We start from the raw sequence: 14724 nt of genomic DNA, 5'->3' as shown, positions 1-14724 counted from the left end.
TTACTTGTTTTGTTTGTACATTTTTAATGTCCTACATTTGATCTTTTATATATATATATATATATATTAATTTATAGTTTGTTGCTGTTTACTTTTAAGTTTGAGTTGTAATTTGGTTTTCTATATGGTATTCTAATCAGGGTGCAACAGCAGAAGTTGAAATGGAGAAAGGTAAAATGGTGAAAGTGACAACTAATGAAGCATATTTAGAAAAATGTTCTGCAGAAGTAATCTATGTTGATTACAAGAACATCACTAAAGTAGTCATTGTTGGAAGCAGAATTTACGTAGATGATGGTCTAATATCTCTCGTAGTTAAATCAATTGGTAAATAAAATTCTCTACCATTTTATTTTGTTGTGCTTATTTACATATTGGTAGCATTTGGTAAAATTTCTTTTCAACTAATATGTAGAATTTTTAAAGTGTTGAATTGTAAGCTCTTCAAAGCCTTTTCAACCAATTATGTATACCACTGTTATGATAACTGAATACAATTCAGTTGTGTTTTGATTAGTGTGGTTAGTTTTAGCACATACTGGATTAATTGGTCTCCAATATGCATTCAGAGCTGATTTTAATTTTGACAATGCCAGACCAACATACTATGTGCTTAATAAAATTGCTAATAATAAATAATTCATATTTAAAAATGCTTCCCATGTGTCCATGATTGTGTTTTGTCTTATCTAGTATGTCCAGGATATACTGGAAAGTTCTTTTAATGTAGTATGACTTAAATGTCATAATAATACCCACATCTTGTGGCTGGATCAAAGTTGTTATATTATGCATTAGGAATAACTCTCATTTGTATGTTCCCATGTATATTGCCCTGATGCAGTGTCTACAAATAAAAGAATTTTGAATATAAGACCTTTATCATCCATATATTTTTGTGCTTCGGGAATATAAAACAACCAATCAGTAAACATTCTGGCTGTTATCCATGCTTTTTTTGTGAGACATCCAATGTAGAGATAGATTATTTAAGTCTGCACCTTTTGTCAAACATGGAAAATTTGCCCGATCAATAAGTAAAGGTTTCATTAAGACAATCTCTTGAAGCATTGCTGCACATTAACAATGTAATGTGATCTTTGGCAGCTTTAAACCCACTAACAGTTTTCCTCCTTTTGCTAAATATGTTCTGCTTAACATTTTTTCCCAAAATAGACCTGTTTCATCTGCATTTAAACTTGGTCTGGAAAGTATACTCCATCTTCAGTTATTATGGATAACTTTAGAAGAAATTTTTTAGCCATTGTTTCATCAGCAGATGTGACTTCATCCATTATTTTAATGTATAAATTGTATGTCTTTTGAGAAATCTGAACAGTCATCTTGTACTTGCGTAAAATTCATCCTTCGTTTTCAGAGAGAGTCTCCACATCTTCACTCTATTCCTGTTTTTTATAAAAGCTTAAAGCCATCTGCTTAATAATGTTGCCATCTTTTTTATATTATCTTCTATCCATATTACTAGAGCATTTTCCATTTTTCTTCCAATAACAACTTCTGTATGATGTTGATTTTGTGCTAATTTTTGATACGAAAGATAGTGATTCTCTTATAGCAACTTTACTTTTTTTAATGGTTCTTAAATGTGGCTTCATTTGGACCAAACTCCTTAGCCACAGATGTTGAACTTTGTTGTATTTTAAGAGAATTTAAAATGTTTATCTTAACCTTCAATGAAATTGGCTTTTTGTGTGTGTGCTTTATAATTTTGGTGTTACCCAACATAAAATTTGTTAATTATGGTAGTTAATTTATATTGTATAATATCAAGAAAACATTCCACAGCCACAGAGTCAGCCACTAGTTGTCTACATTGTCCATTGGAATTCACACAATTGACTAAACTGCACTGTACATTTTTAGTCATTTTCATCTTTTCCACGTACTTCTCTATGCATGCTGAGTAATGTGTACATGCAAAAGGTATAGATTTTCTCATCCCATACTTCATTAACATTTCGAGCCGTTTGTGCTGCGCTTTGGCCTAGCTTGTACTCATAAAAGTAAATTCGCCAAAAATCCTGTTTTGATGGTTTAAAAAACAAAAACAACCCAAAAAAAAAAAGCATTCCTGAAAGCTATAAAGCTATTAAAAAAGATCAAAAATGCAAAAAATGAAGAATAAAATTTATAAGCGAGCATCGTTGTGTATTTATGCCACATTGAGCATTAGTGATTTTAGGCCATTATCAAATATTCTTTATTTTTATCATTTTAGAAATTTCCTTCTAATATTAATATTTTAATGAAAAATTTTATCATATACCTCATTTTTCTCTGTTATTATTTTTGAGCTGATGATTGAGTGATCTGAAAAGTGCATGCCAGTGGCCAAGCAGTAAAGTCACTGAATACTGGGAGCTCAACCTAAGTTCTATTTCAGGCCAGCGGGCTGCCTGCATGAGCATTTTTATGGTTTTACCCATGTGTAATGTGAAGAAGTGTTTCTAAAACTAAAGCAAAAAACAAATAGCAACATGAAAAGAAAAGTTTAATTGGAATTAATTAACTAGATTGTTAGAACATTATTTCATTGTGAAACACAAGCAAGCGAATTAAACTCTTAATGATGCCCAAACTTAGACTTGTAAATTATTATTTTTTTCCTTAATGTAACATACTTTAACATAATGTGGATATGAGCCAGTTTCCATGAAGTTCTCCATGAAGGGCATCTCTCACCATAGCTCTTGCATGCTTTGCCATAATTAAATAAATCAAACCAAACCAGTGATCTGAGAAAAAAGAGATATGATTGCTTTAAAATAGTTCAGACATGTAATTATAATTATAAGCATAAAATAATTATAACAGGATTTACATAAATGATGGTCTAATGTATCTTGCAGTTAGATCAATTGGTAAGTTAGAATTACCAATTGATTTGACTACAGGAGTTGGCTACATACATGCCTTCAAGCTTCCAGGCTATGAAACCATGTTAGTAGCTGAAAATATAAAAAGAGCCATTCTTTCATATAAAACTGAAGTCGTGGTTTTATTTGATATGTGCTTAATGTATAACTATTTTGTTTTATGCATATATCAACTTTTACCAGTACGGGGGGGGGGGGGGAGAAATATAAAAGCAGAAGACAGAAAATAGATTTGAATCAGCTACTTGTCTGATGTAGTGTGTATATTGTCTTTATATTTTTAAGAGTCTTGTCTTCAAATGTTTTCTTATAATAGTTATTACTGCTTAGTAATTTATATACAAGTTCACTATTAAAACTGCAGGTGTTTATGTTTTACGCATGAATAAAATTTTAATGTGTTGTTATAGTTCTGAATATTTGTTTCTTATATATTTATTTACAATTTAGGAACTGATTCTGTTGAATGTGAAGTAGAAAATGGTGGTTTGTTAGGAAGCAAAAAAGGTTGCAATTTACCAGGGGCTGAAGTTGATCTTCCTGCTGTATCTGAAAAGGATAAACAAGATCTTTTGTTTGGAATAGAGCAAGATGTAATAATTTTTTCTCTTTGTTTTCATTTCTTTGTATGATTTATTATTAAATTTCTGTCTGTTTTATTTGAAAGTATTGTTGCATTTTGCGCGGGTTCATAGATTTGGAGTGATTTTTAGCCAGTATTTCAATCAATGATTTGGAGCCAGTATTACTCAGAAAAATTCCAAAAGCATGCTTAAAGTCATAAAAAACTACGACAAGCGCAATGTAATAATCAGCAAAACAGCCTTTAGGTTTATCAGGTCATAACAGTGGAGTCAACTTCACGGCAAAGCACCAGAGTACAGCTCCTGACTCAGTTCTGTCATTCTCGGAACTCTGTCTACTCTCAAGACTGTCCATACTACAACTCTCAATACACTCAAGTACAGCTCCCAACTTGGTTGAGTCATTCTTCGGAGCTCAACACACTCTTAACATAAAACTTGATGATGCACTAACTCACGATACACTAAGAGACTCTCTCTACATTAGACTGACAATCCAACTTGCTAGATGAGAGACTGACTGACTAGACCACTCGATAGACTCGTGAACGACTAAGAGACTCTGACAAGATAAACTGCTACTCTGTATACAGGCATAGTTTATATAGCTTTGGCTTTGCCATTTGGGCCAAACCAGCAGGAATTCGTTCTAGAATGCTCTTCATCAGTCTATGGCATATCACCATTTTTGGCACCAAATTGACGATTTTCACCAAATAATGTCAATCCTACCTTCCTTTGCCAATATCTGGTAACCCTAAACCCACCTTGCAGGGAAGCTCTTTTACCAGGGCTGGACATATTTTAACAGTATTGTGTTTTCTTACATTTACATAAGTAACCTTTTTAATCTCGTCCAGAATTTTGCTTTTGATGAAATTTTTATTAAATATAATCCACATTTAAAAATGATAATTTTGTTGATGGAGGAATTTCTTCACTTTTAATTCAGTCATCTTATAAACTTTTAGTCATTATTTTTTAATTTCTTTTAGGTAGATATGGTATTTGCTTCATTTATTAGGAATGCAAAGGGTGTGAAGGAAATTCGTGAAATATTAGGTGAGAAAGGAAAACATATTTTGATTATCCCCAAAATAGAAAATCATGAAGGTGTTAAAAAGTAAGTACCTTAAAATATTCCTTTTAAGGTTTCACAAAAAATAGATGAATATATACACTGCTTGCCAATATTAATAAATTCTAATTGAAATAAAATTTAATCGTCACTTATTGAAAAATGATAAACTTGTGCAAAAGTATTATTTAATATAGATGTTTAATTTAAAGCCATATTTATGGAAATTAAAAAAGATGGAAAAATTATCTTCGCTGTTTTGCAACAAATATTTCAATATGTCATCTCTGACATATTAAAAAGATGACCTGACATGTTAAAGGTTAACATGACCTGTCATGGTGTATTTTAATCTTTGACAGAAAAGCAAAACCTTCTTTTTTTTTATTTCACACATAATTTATCAAACTGTTGGTCAAGTTCCATGGAGCAGCTCATCACCCTTATGAAAGTGCCTTTTTCAGAGCCTGGAGGGTTCAGTGAAGAATTTGATGTGCTGCAGTTTAGCAGCCTATGGTATCCTATACTTACTTAATCAGATTTAAATCTGATGAGTGAGCTATCTACTCCATTAGAGTGATATCTTCTATGTCTAGGTATTCGTATACCAGAGATGCTTAGTGCAGTCAAGCATTGTCACCTATAAGCAAAAAATCCAGGCTGACTGCATTCCCAAGTCATCTTGTATGGGCTTCCGAGCAGTGGAGTAGCAAGCATAACTGCTGCCCGAGGCAAAATAACTTTCTGGCGCCCGTCCCGCAAAAAAAAAACACAGTGATATGATGAGAATTTTGTATAGAGACACAGACCCGGGGCTTCATGCACCCCCTTGCTCCCCTCGCTATGCCACTAGTTCTGAGACCCCATCCATATATCTGTAATCAATTACAGAAGTTCCGTCAAAGATATGCACCTCATTGCAGCCAGTTTTGATTATTTTACTCCAAACCATGCAACTGCTTGCATGGGATCTTTCACAAACAGGGTCTACTGGAGGTTGGGGCTCACTGTGAGATGCAGCTACTACTCTTGGTTTCTGTTTCACCATGGTAAGAATACCGCCTATGCGTTTGCTGTGCATGGTGACCCGTAGGGTGGGAAAGGAGGATCCTGGCAGTTGAGGGGCGAGGTACTGTCCCTAACACACTGCTTTGGCCTCTGCTTCTACTTAAAACGGGAGACACTTAGCTGTCCCCGCTAGTGTCAATTGGCTGGCCACTAGTCCTATTGATCAGTGGCTAGGGGATAAGCTCTCGGAAGTCTCCGCTTTTGGGAAAGCCGACTGTGGGGCTTCAGTTTGCGTATAGGCCCGGCTAGCCCTAACACAGGGATCTGTGTTCCCTTGTTGAGCTCCATGGTGGGTGGGGCGGTCGGGCCCAAAACCTTCTCTCTTTTCAATATGAAAACTTTAACTTCTTCTCCTAACCATATGGATACGAAAAATTCTGGAGCTGCTAAAAAAATTTGTACTTCGACCTTAATTAGCACAAACAAATGTCCAAAGTTCTTAGTTATTACTGGTCAGCTAGAAAATCTATCACCATTCTTCATCCATAAGCATATTGTGGCCTCAGCAGACGAGCCAAAACACATAAAAAAGCTCTGTTCAGGATCTCTGCTCATCGAGACTACATCTGATGCACAATCTTCCTCTCTTTTAAAAATGACCGAAATGGGGGAACATTCTATTACTGTATCCCCACATAAGTCTTTGAACACATCAAGAGGTGTCATTTCGGAAATAACTGGATATCAGTCTCTGAGGATGAACTTTCAAAAGAACTCGCCGAGTGAAAGGTATGTGGCGTCCGCCGAATAAAAGTTCGTAGAGACGGGCGACTCGTCAACACAAAACATCTTATTCTGACTTTTTCATCTCCAGAGCTACCGAAAACCATTAAGGCAGGTTACCTGAATTGCCCCATCAGACCTTACGTGCCGAACCCACTGCGCTGCTTCAAGTGTCAACGGTTTGGCCATGCGAAGGCCGCATGCCAGGGAAACCTGGCATGTGCTCGCTGTTCTGCAGGTGGTCACGAAAGTCAGGAATGTGTAGCTGATCCAAAATGTGCAAACTGTCATGCCAATCATCCAGCATACTCACGAAACTGCCCTAAGTGGAAAGAAGAGAAAGAAATACAGCATATTAAGAATACAAGAAAAATCTCCTATCCTGAAACTAAGAAACTTTTTAGCACGGGTCAGTCAAAAGCAAATGTCTCCTATGCACAAGCCACTAAATCATATCGGTCAGTAAGTACACAAACATCGCATAGCACACAGAAGAAGATACCTGAACCAAAAACAAATGACAAAGAAAAGTCTTTCTTCTACCTCCTCCCAAACAGACAATAGAAAGTCGAGAAATGAAAACACAAGAAACAGAGAGTTCAAAAAAGAAAATCAAAAGCTCAGAAAAGAGAAGCTCAAGCCGAAGCTCTATTGAAGGGACCTTTTCAGACTTTATCGAATCCGAGATGGAAACAGATGGAGGCAGAGATCTCTCAAAAAATGTTCTCCCTCACAAAACAAGGAAACAGCATCGAAGCAATAAACATTCTTAATGGCTACTCTCATTTTGTGGAACTGCCGGGGCTTCTATCAGGGTATTGATGGCATTAAGCAACTTATTAATAAATATTGACCTATTTGTATAGCGATACAAGAGACATTCCTCAAACCTGGTAATTTTGCAAAGCTACATAGATACTCGATGATAAGAAAGGATAAGACATTCAGTGAATGCGCAAGTGGTGGTGTCTGTCTACTCACCTCAATTAATTGCCCTTCGAGTGCTCTCCCTTTGGATACTGGATACTCCTCTCCAAGCAGTTGCAGTACAGTTGAGCATTCGAACACTGACTACTGTCTGCAGTATTTACATCCCGCCTAATGAGAACATTAATCAAAGAAATTTAGAGGATCTAATTGCCCAACAACCAGCTCCATATATTCTAGTCGGTGATTTCAATGGACACAATCCCTTGTGGGGTAGTAAAGACACAAACCCATGAGGAAAGCTAATTGAACAGCTACTCCACGACCACTGTCTCTGTATCCTTAAACAACACAGAAAGCACTTATTTTCATCAGCCAACAAGGACCTTCCATTCCATTGACCTTGCTATTGTTTCTCCACAGCTTTTGCCATTTTGTTTCTTTAATGTCGAAAATTATCTATATAATAGCGATCATTTTCCTGTTATCATAAGCATTACAGGAAATAGGAGTGTGTGGACCTAGAACACCACACTTTTCGTTGGACAAAGCCGACTGGGACTCTTTCTTACATTATGCTCTTTTTACTGAAGAAATAATAAAGAATGTGCACATTGATCAGGCTGTGAAGATCATTACAGATAAAATTATTCAAGCAGCTGATATATGTATACCAAAAACGTTGGTAAAACAGCCAAAATACCCAAAGCCCTGGTGGAATCCTGAATGCCAGGATGCCATCAGAAAACAAAGGAAAGCTTGGAGCATTTTTCGGCGATATCCTTCAGAATCAAATCTCGTAATATTCAAAAGGGCTGAAGCAAGAGCTCGGCAGGTGCGAAGGAAAAGTCAGAAGAATTCTTGGATCTCGTATGTGTCTTCAATTAGCTCTTCAACTTCGAGTAAGAAGGTCTGGGAGAGAGTCCGGAAAGCGTCCGGTATCTACAAAGAGTCCGGTATCTACACTTTCCATTTTAAAGATAAGTGGTGAGTTACTAGTAGGGAAGAAATTGCCAACGCTATTGGACAGAGTTTCTCAGCCGTCTCACACAGTAGTAACTACCCTCTTGAATTTCTTTCCGCAAAAAAATGCATTGAAAAACAACTAATTAATTTCAACTCGCCCAATACTGAACCATATAATCAGGATTTTACTGTGCTTGAACTGAAAAGAGCTCTGTTGCAGACAAAAAATTCATGTCCTGGTCCAGATGATATTGCCTATCCTATGCTGAAACATCTTCCTTCCAAGTCATTGGCAACCATCCTCTTTCTCTCTAATAGAGTATGGAAGGAACAAGTCTTTCCAAATGCCTGGAAAATAGCTTTCGTCATCCCCATTGTTAAACCGGGAAAAGACCCTACTAATCCGTCGAATTACCGCCCTAACTAGCTGCCTCTGCAAACTCTTTGAAAAGATGGTCAACACTCGTCTGGTCTATTATTTAGAGACAAATAATTGTATCTCCCCTTATCAGAACGGTTTTAGAAAAGGAAGAGCAACTATCGATAATATCCTACTTTTAGAAACAGGTATCCGTAGAGAGTTCGTTAGAAGAAATCATTGTTTCCATTTTCTTTGATATAGAGAAAGTCTATGATACCACCTAGAGATACGGTATCCTTCGTGACCTATATAACAATGGTTTACGAGGAAACATGCCGATATTCATCAAACATTTCCTACAGGATTGGAAGTTTCATGTGAAGATAGGCGATACACTTTCTGACATGTTCCATCAAGAAGAGGGCGTTCCGCAAGGAAGTGTATTAAGTGTTACATTATTTAGTATAAAAATTAACTCTATTTTAAAACAACTGCCTCCAGCAGTCCAGGGTATGCTCTTTGTCGATGACCTGCAAGTCAGTTGCCAGGGAGAAGACCTGAAAGACATTGAGTGTAAACTGCAGACATCTCTCAATAGAATTGTTAAATGGTCACAGGAAAATAGTTTTAGATTCTCTACTCAAAAGACTGTGTGTGTACATTTCTGTCGAAAGAAAATTCCTCACCCTGACCTCGAACTTTATCTGCAAGATGTGCTGATTCCTGTAGAAAAGGAAATAAAATTCCTAGGAATGATATTTGACCACAAGCTTATGTTCCTCCCCCACATTACCTACCTAAAAAAGAAATGTTTAAAAACTATGAATATTCTGAAAGTACTCTCAAATACTTCTTGGGGTGCTGATCGAGGCTCAAAGCTTCTTATATAGAGAGCTCTCATTCGTTCGAAACTAGATTATGGATCAATCATTTATGGGTCGACAAGGCCTTCAGTATTAGCCAAACTTGATCCGATACATCACCAAGCACTTCGGATATGCACTGGTGCCTTTAGAACTTCTCCAGTGGAAAGCTTATATGTGGAAAGTAACGAGACCTCTCTGCGGTTAAGATGTGAAAAATCTTTGTTTTAAGCATTATTTCAAAGTCTTATCACAAACCGAAAATTCTATGCAGTCAAAATTGCTTAATGACCAATACTCCCGTTTATATCAGGCATGACCATCATGTGTCCCATCTTTTGGCTTGCGGATGAGTGCTTTGGTGGAGGAGTATAATTTGTCTAATATAGATATGCAGATGGAGGATTTTTTTGGAATTCCTCCCGGGGAGGATTGGAGAATCCATTCTCTGGATACTTTTCGACACTGGAGTAAATCACAAACTAATGAAATCATCTACAAGCAGATTTTTTTTTAACATAGAAACAAATATAGGAAATATATCCCTCTATATACAGACGGGTCAAAATCCCAGCATCATGTTGGTGCTGCTTTCGTCACAGAGAAAACAATAGTAGGGGTTCGATTACATACAGTTTGCTCTATGCTTACTTCTGAGCTTACTGCAATCCATCTGGCTTTGACTTACCTTTCAAAACAAAAGTACATAAAATTTATTATCTACACAGATTCCATGATTGCCTTAATGTCATTGAAAAATCATGCTCAATGTACTCATCCAGTTGCAATCAGAATCCTGAAGTTGAATCATTCTTTAAAAATTCGGGGATACCAGATTCTATATTCGTGGATCCCTGGCCACGTTGCCATTAAGGGGAATGAATTGGTGGATATTGCAGCTAAAACTGCAACCACAATGTACAATCTTCAGATACCACTAGCAGACATCAAAGGGTTTGTCAAAAGCAAAATTCTCAGCAAATGGCAGAAGCAATGGGATGACAAAGTATATAACAAGCTGAGAAATGTAAAACCCACCACTGGATACTGGCCATGTATGGCTAATAGAAAGGAAGATGTCCTCTTGACTCGACTGAAAATTGGCCATTGTCGCCTGACCCATGAGTATCTTCTGAAGGGAGAAGAGAATCCCAGCTGCCCAAACTGCAATGCAGATCTGACAGTCCATCATATCTTGGTGGAATGCCAGAGTTTTAATTATTTTCGCCAAAAACATTTTAATTGTTCAGAACTGGACTTAGGAAATTTAATTGGAAAATCGCATCATCGTAATTTGTTTCTGTTTTTAAAAGATATTGGCTTTTGTAATAGACTTTAACCTGTTTTTAAAAGATATCAGCTCTTATCATAGATTGTAATCTGTCTCTTTTTACCTAAGCTGGAAGTTTTTACAAATGACTAATTGCATTGTTACCATTTGTCTGGCACAGATAACCTTGACAGGTTTTGTGCCAAATTACAATAATCCAATCCAATCCAATCCTTTCACAAACAGGGAGGGCCAGTTTGCATGTTCCTCAATCCGTTCAGATCAAAATATGTCTAGAATCATAGTTCAGGCTATATTTGTACTCATCAGTAAATAGTACATGGCCCCATTCCTCTTGGCCATATTAAACATAATACTACCTTAAATGACCATCTTTGGAAGATGAATTGACTGGGACACAAACCATAAATTTTGCTCACATAAGTCTAGCCTTTTAAAGCTTTTGTGCAGCAGTAGAACAGTTGATTTGAGTTCTTATGGTCCAGCCTGGAGATATAAAACCAACTCTGCTGTAGTTGCTTCATGACTTATTAAAGCCTACAGTTACAAGAATGGTCTAGATGCAATTGTTTCACTTGACCAGTCTTAAGTAGCTGTCCGCAAATTTACTCATTGCTTTAAAACCAGTTTCATATTTTTTATATGAGACTTTGAGGTATATTCAGATTTTGAACAGCAGCCATTTGTATTTGTTTTCCTCGAGTACAGTACAAAGTCCGAAATCTGGACGTCCATTATCCGGAATGATCTAAAATCTGGATCTCAAAACCACCAACTTTTTTCTCCTAGGTTTTATGCATGCACATTTGATTCTCCCCCCCCCGCGCATAATAAAACATATGGAGAGTACCGATTCTTAATTTCACTTCGACACTAAATAAAATACCTTGTTATTGAAGAAACAAGCATTTTAGCATAAATTTGTATGATCAGTAATTCGGCTCCATTGCTGCGTATATGCTTTTTGGCACACATCTCAAACCAAAACATTCCACATAGATACATCGTTGATCTGATGTGAACCCGGCGAATCACTGTTTATTATACTTTCCTTTCATCGTTGCATGTTTACCAAAACATGACAACTTGAGTAATGACTCGTAGCAATGCCTAAAAAATTTTTTTATGTTAATAATTGAATAATAAAGGAATATGGTAGCTTTTATGTTGACATTACGCTGGTGATGATTACAAATTTAAGTTAAATATGGTAAAATATGTTGACGAGGGAAAATTTACCAAAACTTTCTTTGCATATGCTAAAAATAGGTTTTGTTGATGATACTCATAGACCCAAAGATTACATTTAGGGCTATTTGAATTCAGAATAATTGATTTGTTATTCACATAAACCCAGAACCAACACCAGGGCTTATACGGCCCAAGTCGCAGAATTTAGGACCCATAGAGACTGCATCAGGTGGTAAGATATCTAGCACCGGTCCTCAATAAGTATACGTGGGACTTTATTTTTTCAGAGCTCTAATAAGCCTTAAGCATATGCAAGAAATCAATATAAGTATAATAAATAACTAAACTAATACAATTTAGACTTAATTGTCTCAGTACGCAATAGAAGCAAGATCAAATTTAATGAACAACTTGTCGTTAGTCGCCAAGCTCATGATGCACAGCAATTCTTCACTATACATAGAATAGCTAAATTTGATGATGATAGGTGCTAATTTTAAAGGTTTTTGGATGAAATTTTCCAATTTAATGGATTTTATAAAGAAATGTGGAGAAGCAGTAATAAATGAAGATGATATAAAAGAAGTTTTTCATTGTGATGACAATGCTTCTCAATCATCAATCAATTAATGCATAGTGAAATCTGTAGTATGGTTCTAGATCAAGAAAATACCGCTACTGATAGTGCAGAAAGTGACAGAGAAGTTACTGAAAATGAGAAAATTTTGATTGCCAATTTAGTCGGAATTCTTGAAACAGCAGTTACAGGACTTCAATAATGTAACTAGACAAGAGATTATGTCTGTCTACATAATTAAAGAGAAAGTATTAGCACAGAAAACAAAGCAACTTGATTGAAAGAAATGTTTAAGGTAAACAAATATTAAGCTTTTTTTTTGTAAATTTTGATAGCCTTTAGATCATGAGTACTTCATTATTTCATAAATCGCGATTTCATATTTTTAATTTTATAATTTCTACATGCCATCTTACTAGATTTAAACTGATGATCTAATATCCAGAAAAATTTCAAATCCGGAAACACCAAAGTCACGACAAGTCCGGATCTTTGTCTTTGTACTATATATCATTTAAGTCGCATTAATGATCCCTATGAATATTGGTCACGCTCTAGAACCACATTAACTTTCACTCACTTCACATACACAAATCCCAATATGCATCTATTGTGCAACATGTTATCAATCATCTAATCTTCGTATTTTTCATGTGCTAACCTATGTGCAGAATACCAAACTGCATTCAGTTGCAAATAATGAACATGAAATTATACCATTAGACAGTGGTTGAAAACTATAATCAGTGAGCATATTTTTCCAGATTTTTCTTTCATTTTGATCAGCAGTGAATTCATATGTATGTATGCATGACATGAAATTTAAAACTGCATTTTGTAATACTTCTTGGAACCATTTTTATCAAAATTCTTTTCTGCCACAAAAATGATTAGCTTTCATTTCTTTTGAAATGATTTTAAATCTGGAAAATCTGACACATTTTGATAGCAATTAAACGATAAGATAAACTTTTTAAAGTTATATAATCATATGGTTAATATTAAATTTATTGAAAAATCAAAATGTCTGACGTGAAGTGTTGGGCTGATAGGTATTCCAGCTAAGTATTCTGAAAGTAAATTAAGAAGTATGCAATTACTCAAGTTGCTTTAAATAAAATGAAAAACCTGGTCATTTTATTCATAAGGATTTTTCCTTTATAATTTATTTTATTACTTCCATAAGTAATGTGTGGTATTATTGACTGAAGCTGACCATACACATACTCTTTAAGAATTACACTGCATATAACATAAACTTGGAATCTCTTAAAATGCAGGTTCTTGTGGAATTTGGTGTAATTTAATAGAGCATTAGAAAGGACATTACAGGATATATGTAAGCATTCACTGCTGCATACTATGCAGTTGAAGTTAAGGTGCAATTGAGTATGCACCTGTATTATATTGCCATGACATTCACAGTAATTTTATGAGTAAATCAGTAATTGTCTTTTTTCCTGTCGTTTCTCTCTGTGGAAAGTATTCAGCCATTACAAATGTCTTCAAGAATGTTATAGAGCAAGACACAAAAGCAATGGCTCTCTGAGCTCAGTTATTTTATTCTTGTATGTTGGAAAATTGTGCTTTTTTTTTTTTTTTTTGTTTGTTTGTTTGTTTGTTTTAAAAATGATTGAATTAAGTTGTTTTTATCCTCTGGTTAAGGTTTTAGTTAGTGCCTTTAGTTAATCGGCATGAAATTGTTTTAGAATTATCAACAATTTAAAAGTTGTTTAAGTGCAGGTTTCTCTTAATTTATTTTACCGTAGCAGCCATATCTGTTTACATTTGAAACATAGCAGAATAGTGAATTAAGTTAATTTCTGCACATTCAGTATCTTTTTGCCAAATGGGACCAAAAGTAAACTTTCAGTTTTGTACACCGAATTGCCCCAATTTGCCCAAAAGAGCTTCTAATTTAGTTTTGGCATTTTGCTTTGATTCACTTTTGAAACTGTTGAAAATAAAATGATCATGATCTTGGGCAATCATGCATTTGCAATCATCTGATATCTTTTGCTGGCAGGTCTTGCGATAAATGTTTTTGTAAACAAATATTTAAAATTCGGGAATTAACGAATATTTTTTGCTTACTAGGTTAAGTTTATTCTTTTTTCTTTTTCTTGGATCACCCAATTAATTATTTTTGGATTATATTATGGTCTAATATGTTTATGTATGAGATGCATTGTGAATAA

The 14724-nt window shown here is 35.3% G+C and overlaps 1 protein-coding gene across 2 annotated transcripts in view; it reads left to right on the top strand.

Moving 5' to 3' along the window:
- Nucleotides 1–14724, top strand: part of LOC118197869 (pyruvate kinase PKM-like) — a 118977-nt gene that overhangs the window by 89968 nt on the left and 14285 nt on the right. For both annotated transcript variants that reach the window (XM_085816773.1, XM_085816774.1), the window contains exons 5-7: nt 141–327; nt 3348–3490; nt 4477–4604. In XM_085816773.1, the coding sequence (XP_085672899.1) occupies nt 141–327; nt 3348–3490; nt 4477–4604 (458 nt within the window). The remainder of the gene's footprint in view (nt 1–140; nt 328–3347; nt 3491–4476; nt 4605–14724) is intronic.

The sequence above is a fragment of the Stegodyphus dumicola genome, chromosome 5 (genome assembly GCF_044657685.1).
Source record: "Stegodyphus dumicola isolate Sdum_Otavi_A_Nest chromosome 5, ASM4465768v1".
Classification (NCBI taxonomy): Eukaryota; Metazoa; Arthropoda; class Arachnida; order Araneae; family Eresidae; genus Stegodyphus; species Stegodyphus dumicola.
This window is presented reverse-complemented; position numbering and strand designations above follow the sequence as displayed.